The sequence below is a fragment of the Hordeum vulgare genome, chromosome 5H (assembly GCF_904849725.1).
Source record: "Hordeum vulgare subsp. vulgare chromosome 5H, MorexV3_pseudomolecules_assembly, whole genome shotgun sequence".
NCBI lineage: Eukaryota > Viridiplantae > Streptophyta > Magnoliopsida > Poales > Poaceae > Hordeum > Hordeum vulgare.
In genome coordinates, this window is record NC_058522.1 from 97,527,455 (window position 1) to 97,541,906 (window position 14,452).

The 14,452-nt window shown below is 43.8% G+C and overlaps 1 protein-coding gene across 2 annotated transcripts; it reads left to right on the forward strand.

The window, feature by feature from the left end:
* The first annotated feature begins 907 nt into the window (after positions 1-907).
* LOC123399946 lies at positions 908-9,202 on the forward strand. Of its 2 annotated transcripts, XM_045094338.1 has the most exons (4): positions 908-1,349; positions 1,422-2,021; positions 4,450-4,803; positions 8,926-9,202. In XM_045094338.1, exons 2-4 carry the CDS (start codon positions 1,955-1,957, stop codon positions 8,940-8,942), a joined length of 438 nt encoding a protein of 145 aa, XP_044950273.1. In that variant the 5' UTR covers positions 908-1,349; positions 1,422-1,954; the 3' UTR covers positions 8,943-9,202. The 2 variants fall into 2 exon arrangements, with proteins under 2 accessions (XP_044950273.1, XP_044950272.1); XM_045094337.1 differs by lacking the exon at positions 8,926-9,202 and having other exon boundaries at positions 908-2,021; positions 4,450-5,409.
* The last annotated feature ends 5,250 nt before the right edge of the window (positions 9,203-14,452 follow it).

A 14,452-nucleotide genomic window follows, 5' to 3' on the forward strand; every position in this document is an offset into this window, starting at 1 on the left:
AATGTGACAACGAAACATGCATGCAAAAAGATGTGTGCCGGCCTGAGTACTAAGTGTGCCTGTCAGGGTCGTGTAGGGTGTTTTTTTTTAACTTTTCTCAGCTTCTAGAATAAGTTGCTTCCTATCCAACTTATTTTAAAAGTCTAATTAAAAATATATTTTTTAAACTTGCTTGTTAAGTTTTAATTAATAAATTTCTAAAAATTAAATTTAATTAAATTTTTAAAATAAACAGGATAAGAGATAGCTTAGGTCCTGTTTGTTTCAGAAGTTCCGGGACTTTTTTTAGTCTCAACTTAAAAGTCCCTAGTCCCTATCCGTTTGTTTTCAGGGACTAAATAGGGACTAGAGGTTATTAAATGACATGCAAAAAGACCTCGTTACCCTTAATAATGTAGTAGTAGTTATTAAATGACATGCTAAAAGTAGGGGCATTTTTGAAAAAAGTGCCAAAAAAGTCCTAAAAAGACCCTCTCATAGGGACTTCCCCAAATAGTCCCAAATACTCCTTTTTAGTTCCTAAAAGTCTCTCCTGTTTGTTTCACATGAGACTTTTTAAAACCTTTTTTAGTCCTTACATCAAAAAGTCCCTGAAAACAAACACCCCCTTATTCTAGCTATTTCTAGAAACGAGCAAAAGAATTGGCCCTTAACCAGGCTGTGCCGTGTCGGCCGGCCGGCCGTTTGTCCAGGTTTGGTTTGGGCAGAACGCTTATCCGTTTGGCCATCCAAACGGAAAAAGAAACGGTTTAGGTACTCCTACTAATAAAAAAGAATGTTCTCATAAAAAATCCTAATAAAAAAGGAAAATGAAAAAAGAAAAGGTTTGAGAGTTCGAAAAGAAAAAAAAACGGTTTGGTGGTTCGTTGGAGTTGCCCTTATTTCTCCGCGGTGCAGCTCGTATACCCCGATCCCCGGTCTTCCGCAATTCCAAACCCTAGCACGCCGCTGTTTGTGGCGCACGGCGGCGCACCTTCCTCCTGTCTGTTCCAAAAGCGGAGGACGCGCGAGCCGCGCCCCTGTTAACCCTCTGTCAATCTGATCCGCCGGCGCTACCACGGATCTGTTACGATATTGAATTCAGCAACGAAGGATCCGTCTTCAGAAGAAATTATACTCGACTAGCCATTACTCTTCTCGTTCAATTCATACCCTTAATTGGGAATTTTTTATGTTCTGTTCCACCAGCAGGCATCGTACTATGGATCCGGTGAAGGCGATCGAGATGGGTGTCCACTCTTCCCCCCACTCAATTCAACCATGCTCCCCAGGATGGTTTATGCTTGATACTGCAGTTGTCCTTGGAAAGCTTGACAATAACACCGAGGGCACATTCCGCTCGGATGCGGGTTTGAACTTCTCCCTTTACCTTGACGTTACTAGTCCGCCGGCCTGCTCTCATGTATACCTTGACTGCCCAGATGCCGTGGCACCCCCAACAGAAGAGCACGGCTTCTACGGGGCTTCCTCCGTTGTTGCTGCCGATGGCGAACTCCTGCTTGTTTGCATTGTGGTGCCTGTGAAGGAGGAGTACGGGTACAGCTACCCGGAAGAATACTTTATTTACCATGCCAGCCCCGTTAGGCCCCTCAATTAGGCGCCTGCCTTTCGATGACTGGGCGCGACGGCCTGGGGTTCTTGGTATCACTCGTTGTGGCCGCAGAGAGGGTTTTATGGTCGTGACCTTCAGAAAATTGTTAGTCGTCGGGGATACGTCTGAAGACACTGACAAGGAGTTGGTTGAACTTGGTAGGTTCTCCGAAAGGGACCCACTGTGGCGTGTGCAGGAAATAGAGTTGCCGTATGACCTTGATATACATGAGAGCAGGCCGGCGGACAATGCTGCACTTCCGATTGTGGGAGCCGGATTATCGTGACAGTATATGGTTAGTCAGTATCGACATGAAGGCACAGATACTGATGTCCTGGAAGAAGTACAGTAAAGCTGAGCAGCATGATGATTACAAGGGGTTGTTTATGTACAAACCATCCCTATGATATGTACAAAGACCATGCATCAGGTAATTAAAGAATTGTACTGTATGCTTTATCATGTTCCATATTTGTTCATTCTTGTAGTACAATAGTAAATTCTGCTTCATTTCATGATATATTAGATTATGGAAAACATGGGCCTAATCTTTTATTGCCGTCGTTGTTGTATGTGTTATTTGTCCTGTCTATCTGTCTGTGCCTTTCTTAGAAACCAAACTCGGTTGCATGCACAATTGTGCCATCTTTCTAGATCTCTTAGGACTTCCCAAGTCTTCCCTAGTCTTAGGGCCTGTTTTTTGTTGGCTTCTAGAACAAGGTGGAATAAGCTGCCCCCCTGTTAGGTTGATCTCTTCCCGAGTGGGCCCAACGGCCTACCGGGCCCTGATCCACGCGGCCTGATCGGGGGCGCCCAACCCGTTATGGTTGGTGGGACCTTGTGACCCACGCTATATAAACAGAGGTGGGGCCGGGGCACAACTTACGAAGTTCGCCGCCGCCACACACCCCACCTACAAACCCATCCGATCTACGGTTAGCGCGGTGTTCACGGGAAGCTCCACCGACGCCACACCCTTCTCTGTCACCACCGTCGTCACCACCACACCGATGGAGGCCGACGGGAGTTCATCAAGTTCTGGACAAGGTAAACTCCACCCTAATACCGAATGATATTAGCCCAGTCGATCTAGTAGATCAAACAATGGTATCGGAGGCACTGGGTTTTAATAGCTTTTTCGGTAGAAAGAAAAATAACAGAGAAAGATCCCTCCCCGCGATGAACCCTAGTAGGGCAAAATACAATCCAAAGAAACGGAAAGATCACCACAGAAGGGCCTCGGGCCCGCCGGCAAAGTAGTGCCGCCGCAAGGCCGCGCCTGTTCCTCTCGATCCCCACACGCATCGGCAAGCCGAGGTGTGGGGAAGAAGAACACAACCCCTTCAGGGGCAAAGCAATGATCGGATTGGATCCGAAAGAAAAAAAAAGAACATGCAAAGAAAGTTCAAGCCCACAGGGGCAAAGGGCGCCACCACCGAGCCGTTTGACGGCGGCGCGTTCACCCTAGAGGTGCTCGCGCACGCCGGCAAAGGTGACGGAGACGGCGCCGTCGCGTCACGCAGCCGCGGGCGTTCTCTGGTCGTGGTGGTGGAAGGTAGAACACAACAAAAGGAGAAAGGGGCGTCGCGGCCAACCCACTCGACGGCGGTGCGCTCACCGCAAGGGAGCGCGTCACCGGCGAAAGGGGAGGCAACGATGCCATCGAAGGCACCGGTGAAAGGGGAAAAGGCGCGGGGAACGAAGAGCCACGGCGCGCGCAGCGTGGAGGGCTCCGCCCCGACGCCGGTGGCCAGATCTTGCTCCGTTGACTGGTGGTCGCTACTGCCTGGAAGCGAACCAGCGAGAGCTGCCGCGAGACAGAGCCCTATGCGAGAACGGGCTGCGGGAGAGAAAAGAGGCGCGTTGCGCGATGTGCGGGAGCGCAGAGGAGAAAGCGGCGCGCAAAGGGGCTCTTGGCCACCGCTGCCAGCGGCCAGCTCGAGCGCTCTCTCGCGGGGCATGCAGCCACCGTGCAAGAGGCGACCCGCTCCTGTCGTGAGTGGGAGCGAGGGACGAGACCGGCCCGGGGGAGAAAATGAGCGCTAGGGTCCCCCCACCCCCCCGCCGGCTTGGGTCCTGCTTTTGTTTCCCCGATCCCCATGGGTGACCGTCCGATCAAAAGGGGCAGCTGGGCCAAGCGTAAGAGAGTCGGCCTAGGATGAGGCTAGGCCACAGGCCGGCGGGAGAGCAGCTGAGGCCAGCTGCACCTCTGGTCCGCGAGGGAATGGGTCGGCGCCACAGGGAGGATTCGGACCACAGGAGTTTCCTGTTTCTGTCCAGATTTGGACATTTTTTGAACAATTGTATTTTTTCTTTTTCTCCACATAATTTTCCAACGAAAATTATGTTTAGAAAAAGGAAAAGAAAAGTGAAAAGTTTCTGTAAAAGTAAAACAATATTTTCTGCAAAAAAAGAGAAGTTTTTGAAAATAAAATAGAGTTTTTTCAGAAAAACAAAGTTCATGGATTTTATAGAAAGGGTTAATAAAGTTCATGAATTTTTATTTTTAACACAATATTTTTTTTGTAAAGTAGAAAAAGTGCATGAATTTTATATTCACGTTTTCCACTGCAAAGTAATTTTAAGAGTGCTTTTTTATGAAGTAAATAAAGTTTAGAGAGAATAAACTTTAAGAGCATGTTAAAGTGATTATTGAAATATGGTTATGTTATTTTTCTGACCAACGTTGTTAATAACATAATCATGTTGCATTATTGGCATAAAAGATGCATTTATTTCTACCATTTGCCCAACGGTAATATAGATTTATTTGCATAGACAATTGTATGTTTAATTTGGCCAACGTTAAATTATTGCATATGATTGCTATACTGACATCACTTACATTGTGACTTCAGGAGGTTTCCACCTAATGAGTTGCCTCAAGGACGTTCCAACACTCAAAGGTGATAATTACTCTGAGTGGAATAAGAAAGTTGATATGACTCTTGTTTGCGTTGAGGTGGACTGGATTCTGGAAAAACCACAGCCCGTTAAGCATTCAGAGCCAGTCAGAGACGCCAATGATGATGATGATGCATGGGAGAAAAAGAAGTGGGATCATGCCACAGTGGAGATGTCCTACTCCATAAGCAACCAAAATTGGGTAAATGCCAACAAAAAGTGTTTGTCATTTATAAAGAACACAATTGAGACATCCATTATGGGACTCAACTGCAGAGTGCACTTCCGCAGAGGAGATGCTAAAAAAGGTAAAGAGCCAGTTCACCCGCTCTTCAAAGACATATGCCACCCACTTGATAAAACAAGTGGTCACACAGAGCTACACTGGAGGTGGCCATGGCATAAGAGAGCACATCCTTCGGATGAGCAATACGGCAGCCAAGCTCAAGCCCATGGATGCATATGTGGAGATCAAACCAGCTTTCCTCGTCCACCTGTTTATAGTTTCGCTGCCAAAGGAATTTGAGACTTTTGTTGTGAAATACAACATGCAGCTTGATACATGGGACATAGAAAAGGCAATAGCAATGTGTTCCCAAGAAGAGGAGAGAATCAAAGCTTCACATGGTGGCTCCCTGAACTATGTGAAGGAAAAGAAAAAGAAGTTCCAACCCAACAAAGGTTCTCCCTCAAAGCCATATGGTAAAGGTCAGCGGGACCTTTACCATATGGCTTTGAGGTAGGACGTTTGTTGGTTTGGAAATTCTTTTTGCTTTTTCTTCACATAGTTCAAGGAGCCACCATGTGAAGCTTTGATTCCCTCCTCTTCCTGGAAACACATTGCTATTGCATTTTCTATGTCCATGTATCTGCATGTTCTAGTTCACAACAAAAGTCTCAATTGTGTTCTTTATAAATGCCAAACACTTTTTGTTGGCATTTACCCAATTTTGGTTCCTTATGGAGTAGGACATCTCCACTGTGGCATGATCCCACTTCTTTTTCTTCCATGCATCATCATCATCATTGGCGTCTGTGACTGGCTCTGGAGGTTTAATGGGTTGTGGTTCCTTCAGAACCCAGTCCACCTCAGCGTAGACAAGAGCCATATCAACTTTCTTCCTCCACTCAGAGTAATTATCACATGTGAGTGTAGGAACGTCCTTGAGTCAACTCATTAGGTGGAAACCTCCTGAAATCACAATTTAAGTGAGATTAGTACAACAATTATATGCATTAATCTAACGTTGGTCAAATTAAACATACAATTGCCTATGCAAATAAATCTATATTACCGTTGGGCAAATAATAGAAATAATTGCATTTTTAATGCCAATAATGCAACATGATCATGTTATTAACAAAGTTGGTCAGAAAAATAACATAACCATATTTACTTCAACAATCACTTGAAAATGCTCTTAAAGTTTATTCTCTTTAAACTATATTTACGTCATAAAATAGCACTATTAAAATTACTTTGCAGCGGAAAACGTGAATATAAAATTCATGCACCTTTTTGTACTTTACAGAAAAAATATTATGGTACTTCAAAAAAATTCATGAACTTTATTATACTTTTATAAAATCCATGAACCTTTCTTTTTTCTGAAAAACTATATTTTATTTTCAGAAACTATTAATTTTTCATTTGAGAAAAATTTATATGACTTTTACAGATACTAGTCACTTTTCTTTCTTTTCTTAGCAAGATTTTCATCGAAAAATAGTTCATAGAATGAACAATTTTTAAATCCGCCTAAAAATGTCAAGAGAAACTGAACAAAAAAAAAGGCAGAAACTTTTTAATAAAAAAACATTGGCCTAAACCGGCCGAGTGGCCCTTTTGGTCGAGTTGCCCTCGCGCAGCTGCACACCCGCAACTACAGTATCGCGTGCCTCCCTTTGGCCCACTTCGGCCTGGCTGGCCCTTGCTCCCGTCGTCCTTTGGCCAGCTAGTTGTGGCCCAAACGGCCCGGCTGGGCTAGGGTTTCCCCTCCTGACCGATCGGGGCCGTTCAATACGATCCAACAGTCGCCCGTCGATTTCTCTTGCAACAAAAACCGGCCACTGCCACCACGGGCTGAAACCCTAGTTTCATTTTCCCCCACCGCAACTCACTTCTCCTCTCCCGAGCATGCCGTTGTGCTCTCCTCGAGCAGCTCGAGGGCAGGCGCCACTGGTTCTCTCGCGCGCCCCTGGCTTCTCCCTCCCGCGCAAGCCTCTTGGCCCCCCTCTGCTCCCCCCAGCAACGGCAACAGTGGCGGGGAGGAGGCACGTCGGCCACCGCGCCGCGCGTGTCCTTCTTCTCCCTCCCCTTCCCGTCGCCCGAGGCAGCAGCGGCCGACCGACGGTGAGCACAGCCGAGCCACCGCGAGCCCTCTCCCTTTCCCCCGTTAGCCTCTTCTTTCCTCCACTCTCCCACAGATAAAGATAGGGAGACGGGATGCAGCGGCGCCTACTCCGCCCCTCTTGCCGGTGCGCGCGAGCTCCTGAGGGAGAGTGCGCCACCGTCAAGGGGGCCCTTTTGCCCCTTTGTTCTTTTCTGTGCACAGAAGATCCGCAGCGGCGGCGCCATCTCCGTCCCTTTGCCGGCGCGTGACGAGCACCTCCAAGGTGAACGCGCCACCGTCAAGGTCGTGATGGTGGTGCCCTTTGCCCCAGTTGGGGTGGTTTCTTTGCATTTTCTTTCCCTTTTTTTGTTAGCTTTCGGATCCAATCTGATCTTTGCTTTGTCCCCGAAGGGGTGGTGTTCTTCTTCCCCACCCCTCGGCTTGCCGATGCGTGTGGGGATCGAGAGGAACAGGCGTGGCCTTGCGGCGGCGCTACTTTACTGGCGGGCCCAAGGCCCTTCTCCGGTGATCTTTCCGTTTCTTTGGATTGTACTTTGCCCTGCTAGGGTTCGTCGTGGGGAGGGATCTTTCTCGGTTATTTTTCTTTCTACCGAAAAAGCTATTAAAACCGAGTGCCTCCGATACCATTGTTTGATCTACTAGATCGACTGGGGTAATATCATTCGGTATTAGGGTGGAGTTTAACTTCTCCAGAACTTGATGACCTCCCGTCGGCCTCCATCGGTGTGGTGGTGACGGCGGTGGTGACAGAGAAGGGTGTGGCGTCGGTGGAGCTTCCCGTGAACACCGCGCTAACTCTAGATCGGATGGGTTTTTAGGTGGGGTGTGTGGCGACGGCGAACCTCGTAAGTCTTGCCCCGGCCCCCACCTCTGTTTATATAGCGCGGGTCACAGGGGCCCACCAACCATAACGGGTTGGACGCTCCCGATCAGGGCGCGTGGATCAGGGTCCGGTGGGCCGTTGGGCCCACTCAGGAAGAGATCAACCTAACACCCCCTACCCAGCTTATTCTAGAAGCTTCAATCAAATTTATTTCTTTAGAAGTCTACTAATTAAGACTTGACTAATAGGCTTCTAAATAAATATTTTTGGTTGGGCTTCCAAAATAAGTTGGATACGGGGCAGCTTATTCTAGAAGCTCAAAAAGGCAACAAAAGAACTGGCCTTTATAAGCTGACGTATGGCCATGCGATGTCACCAGGCAATGCCTTTAGTGGTTGAATGATCTTGAAGCTGAGCCAAATTCCTGTTAGAGCTTTTGATGCGCCCAGCCTATTCAAACCGTAGTGCACATTCTTTACTTGCTTCCAATCCAACTTGTTCACCGCAAACCTATGTTACACGGTATGGAGATACGGATATGGGAATATGGGAATTGTAGACAGATGCAAAATTATCTATTAATTGTTTTCGGTATCTTTTACGGTTGTGCTAGACTAGCAACAGTGTGATATGACAATCAAAGGGGTAACTTTTAGAATATCGTTAGTGTGGATAATTGTAGTTGTGGTAGATAGTACAATCAAAGGGGAAATGCAATCCCTAAATCTAGTGCCTAAATTCGTAGTAGGATGGTCGATTGTTCGTTAGGTATTTTGGCGATCTCTGCATGTTCAAACTGAAGCTGCAGACACACATATGTTGACTGTGTATTCATTTGGTGTTGACCTTTTAGATATTTAGATAAAGTCATTCATTGCATGTCTATTTTTTTGACACTAGTATTTGTGAACAAGATTTACAATCCCTCCCACTGCAATAAGAGGAGCAATGTGGCGGAAAAGCAGGGTTCATCACTAACAACCACCTCTTCCACTGCATTTCTAGTTGTATGTGAAAGACATCTTTTGCTGCAAATCAATCCTTCTTTGTTTTTATTAGTATTTATACTTAGATACTCAAAGATACTGAAATTTTGAATTATTTTTTACTTCATTCTGTAAATATCAACTTGCTACTGGTATTTATCGTTCTCTTATACAGTCTGACATGTCGTACAACATGCTCTTCTTTCTCATCAAGCCCTACATATATCTATGAAAAAGTTTATGATGAGATACTACTCCATCATGCAGGTTATTACACTCAGTAGATTTTACATATACTACTCACAACCGTCGCCGCTCTCGCGATACTCCATCATCGTCATCATTGTTATTTTGCAATTTATGAATGTTAATTTCCCACTGTACTTGGAAGATTATGTTATAATTTATGTAACAGTGTACTGTGGTCTGAAAGATTAATGGATGAATTGTGAACACGTGTGGAAGAATAATAGACTGTTCTGGTCTGGAAGATTAATGGGTGAATTGTGAGCACTTGTGGAAGAATAATAGGCTGTTCTCGATTTGTATTTGATTCTTTGTTTAGGGGTTGTTTGGATAACTAGTATTTGGAATAAGTTTTAGCAAAAACAGTTTTAGGAGGAGTTTTAGGAAAGTCAGTTTTAAGTTGTGGATCTGTTAAAATTGGTTTACGTAATACTTTCTTAGACGCGTCTAGGCAGCAGCCGGCTGCTGGCTAGCCTTACATGGCATCCTTCCATAAAAGATAAGTTTTTGTCCCCACATATATAAAAAAGGAAGGAAAGGGCTGGTCCGGCTGGTCCCCAGCGCACCATGGCTAGTTCACCAAAGCCCCAGCAAAAAATACGCTGGTCCACAAACTTGTCTCCCAAAAGGTTGTCCCGACACTACTTTTCTCCCAAAAGGTAGTCCCTACACTACTTTTCTCCCAAAAGCACATCTTCCCTGCGCATCTTCTTCTCCCTCCACATCTACACGCAGCTTCTCCCTCCCCATCTTCTTCTCCAGCAAGCAAACAAGGGGGCAGTTGCCCCATCCCAGATCTGAAACTTCACCAAGCAAAACAAGCAGCACAAATCAGAGGAATTGCATAGCAGAACAGAATGGTGAAGAATCACAGAGGTAAAGCCATCAGATTTTCTCACCTTCCCCCCCCCCCCTTATGCATCCGCAGTCAGTTGTGTTCTAGGTTGCAGGATTCTCTTTCTCATCCAACATGTTGGATCCACCATCTCTTTGGTTTGCAGCATCTTTCCTCCTTTCCTGAATGCTTCCCTTCTTCTCCTGTTAACCACCTGATTAGTGCTAGAAAACATGGTAGTCCAAAGATTTTAGTAAGGCAAATTGCTAGTACTTTTTGAGCAAGAATAGTTTCACTATGAGGCAAAAAACTGATGCAAAAAACTGCAGCTATTCTTGTAAGAACTACTGTACAAAAAACTGAATATATTCTATTGCTCTGATTATGGTGGTCTTGGGGTGCTGTTTTATTTGCTTGCTTGTAGAAAGGAAAGGACAAAGTTGAGGCTAGGAATGACAAGTCAACTGATAAAGTGGTAGCTTCACTGAACTGAACTTGTGTGATGTGCTGGAGAAGACAGTTAGTACATTGTCTTCAGTTAATGAGCTGCGAAAACGAAGGCAGCAGCTTGTTGTATTAAGTGTGGTGCTTGCTTGCTTGTATTAAGTGTGCTACTTGCTTGCTTCATTGAGCTATCTTGCTTCGTCTATTTGATGATGAATAGTTGGTTGCGTCGTTGAGCTAACTAGCTTCATCTTTTTTATGTTGAAAAATGATCAGGTTGACGATGATTGACCTGAATGAGGAACCCGATGAAAATAATGCTGATCTTGTGTACTGTACACAACATGCTGCTGGAAATACAGAGTTTGTTGCGGAATCACCTAATCCTCCTATGATTCAGAAAGTCAGTGTTGCTGCTGCAGAAGGAATTTTTACAGATGGGCACTCAAGTCTAGTGATGGCTGCTCGAGGTAATACACAAATACCTGAAGCAGTAGCTTCTGAGAGTGATGGACATACCCTTGATGGCACAGGTGCACCGAGCAATACTGGTGGGACTATTGCTAATGGGTTCGGTGATGAAAATGATGATGAAGCTTGGTCACAACCAAAGGAGCCTCATGTGGGCATGAGGTTCGACACTTTGGAAGGCGCAAAAAACCACTACAATTCTTATTCATTGTAGATTGGCTTTTCAATAAAAATGAATACTTCAAGGAAAGCTGCAAAAATTGGAGAGTCGATAAAGCAGCAGTTTGTTTGCAACAAGTTTCGAAAGCCTAAGGTCGATGACGGAGAGGAAGAAAATATTCCTATGCTAGATGAAATTGTTGACGAAACAAAAGATGATGATCAAGATGAGGATATTGTCTTCCTTGATGATGACAATAAAACCAAAAAGACGACCAAGAAGCGGAAGAGAGATACATATTGCAAACTGGTTGCAAAGCTAAGATGGTTGTGAAACTAATTGATGGCGGATGGGAAGTGATCCACTTTGTTGGCGAGCACAACCATCCATTGGTTGGCAAGCCATCTTTGACTAAGTATATACGATCACACCAAGGGATCCCAACAGAAGAAAAGACATTCCTTACACATCTTCATAACAGCAATTTTACTACAGGTTTAAACAACACCCCTAGCCCCCTACAACGAGCACCAACATTAACACATGGTTAAAACTTTGACACCCTGGAGATGCCTAACAATTTTTTGTTTCTTGCTTACAACTCCGTGTCTGACTTGCTTGAAAACATCTGCCTTATTTGCTTGATAATAACAAAGAACTTGCATGCAACTGGGCATGATAATGCATGATTTGTTTAACACTCTAGTTGCTGAACTTGCATAACTCTGATTTGTGCTCGATTGGGAGTTTCTACTTGCCTGATTATTGTCGGTAAAACAAATTTGATGTGCATATAGACTTACATATGATTGGTCTGATTGTAGTTGCAAGTAGAAAGTAACAAATTTTGTGTTTCTTGCTTCCAACTCCTGTCTGACTTGCTTGAAACATATAACTATTGTGTGTAGTTTGCTCGTGTATTGCCTGATACATTTTTGTCGTAGTTGGTTGTATAGCTTCTGTGATTTGCCTACACTTTGCATTAGAGTTGCCTTCATCTAAGAAATAGAAATTGTTCTTGATACTGTTTTGTGTAAAAAATGGTTAACCACTATTGTCACTTGATGGTAGCAGGTCGTATGATGCACATCATGTCAGAATTCTATGGGACGGAACTCATTGTCCCTTATACAACTAAGCACATTACAAACCTCAAGACGTCCTTGAACCAGGATGCTACAAAAGAAGGGGATATGATAGAGACAGTTGCATACTTTAAAGATCAGCAGAAAGAAGATCTAGATTTTTTTATAAGATAAAGTATGATCAGGAGGACAAGGTTGAAAATATTTTCTGGGTCGATGGTGCATCAAGGAAGGCTTACATGGAATCTTATCATGATTGCATCTCCTTTGACACAACATATATGACTAATATGTACAACATGCCCTTTGCACCGCTGCAAAGTAATTTTAATAGTGCTCTTTTATGAAGTAAATAAAGTTTAGAGAGAATAAACTTTAAGAGCATATTAAAGTGTTTATTGAAATATGGTTATGTTATTTTTGTGACCAACATTGTTAATAACATAATCATGTTGCATTATTGGCATAAAAGATGCATTTATTTCTACCATTTTCCCAACGGTAATATAGATTTATTTGCATAGACAATTCTATGTTTAATTTGGCCAACGTTAAATTATTGCATATGATTGCTATACTCACATCACTTACATTGTGACTTCAGAAGGTTTCCACCTAATGAGTTGCCTCAAGGACGTTCCTACACTCAAAGGTGATAATTACTCTGAGTGGAAGAAGAAAGTTGATATGGCTCTTGTTTGCGTTGAGGTGGACTGGGTTCTGGAGAAACCACAACCTGTTAAACGTTCAGAGCCAGTCAGAGACGCCAATGATGATGATGATGCATGGGAGAAAAGGAAGTGGGATCATGCCAAAGTGGAGATGTCCTACTCCATAAGCAACCAAAATTGGGTAAATGCCAACAAAAAGTGTTTGTCATTTATAAAGAACACAATTGAGACCGCCATTGTGGGACTCAATTGCAGAGTGCACTTCCGCACAGGAGATGCTAAAAAAGATAAAGAGCCAGTTCACTCGCTCTTCAAAGACATATGCCACCCACTTGATAAAACAAGTGGTCACAGAGAGCTACACTGGAGGTGGCCATGGCATAAGAGAGAACATCCTTCGGATGAGAAATACGACAGCCAAGCTCAAGCCCATGGATGCGGATGTGGAGATCAAACCAGCTCTCCTCGTCCACCTGGTTATAGCTTCGCTGCCAAAGGAATTTGAGACTTTTGTTGTGAAATACAACATGCAGCTTGATACATGGGACATAGAAAAGGCAATAGCAATGTGTTCCCACGAAGAGGAGAGAATCAAATCTTCACATGGTGGCTCCCTGAACTATGTGAAGGAAAAGAAAAAGAAGTTCCAACCCAACAAAGGTTCTCCCTCAAAGCCATATGGTAAAGGTCAGCGGGACCTTTACCATATGGCTTTGAGGTAGAACCTTTGTTGGTTTGGAAATTCTTTTTCTTTTCCTTCACATAGTTCGGGGAGGCACCATGTGAAGCTTTGATTCCCTCCTCTTCCTGGAAACACATTGCTATTGCGTTTTCTATGTCCATGTATTTGCATGTTCTAGTTCACAACAAAAGTCTCAAATTCCTTTGGTAGCGAAGCCATGACCAGGTGGACGAGGAGAGCTGGTTTGATCTTCAGATACGCATCCATGGACTTGATCTTGGCTGTCGTATTGCTCATCAAAAGGATGTGCTCTCTTATGCCATGGCCACCTCCAGTGTAGCTGTCTGTGACCAGTTGTTTTATCAACTCGGTGGCATATGTCTTTGAAGAACGAGTGAACTGGCTCTTTATCTTTGTTACCATCTCCCCTGCGGAAGTGCACTGTGCAATTGATCACACAATGGCGGTCTCAATTGTGTTCTTTATAAATGCCAAACACTTTTTGTTGGCATTTACCCAATTTTGGTTCCTTATGGAGTAGGACATCACCACTGTGGCATGATCCCACTTCTTTTTCTTCCATGCATCATCATCATCATTGGCGTCTCTAACTAGCTCCGGAGGTTTAATGGGTTGTGGTTCCTTCAGAACCCAGTCCACCTCAGCGTAGACAAGAGCCATATCAACTTTCTTCCTCCACTCAGAGTAATTATCACCTGTGAGTGTAGGAACGTCCTTGAGTCAACTCATTAGGTGGAAACCTCCTGAAATCACAATTTAAGCGAGATCAGTACAACAATTATATGCATTAATGTAATGTTGGTCAAATTAAACATACAATTGCCTATGCAAATAAATCTATATTACCGTTGGACAAATAATAGAAATAATTGCATTTTTAATGCCAATAATGCAACATGATCATGTTATTAACAACGTTGGCCAGAAAAATAACATAACCATATTTACTTCAACAATCACTTGAAAATTCTCTTAAAGTTTATTCACTTTAAACTTCATTTACGTCATAAAATAGCACTATTAAAATTACTTTGGAGGAGAAAACGTGAATATAAAATTCATGCACCTTTTTGTACTTTACAGAAAAAATATTCTCGTACTTCAAAAAAATTCATGAACTTTATTATACTTTTATAAAACCCATGAACCTTTCTTTTTTCTGAAAAAACTATATTTTAT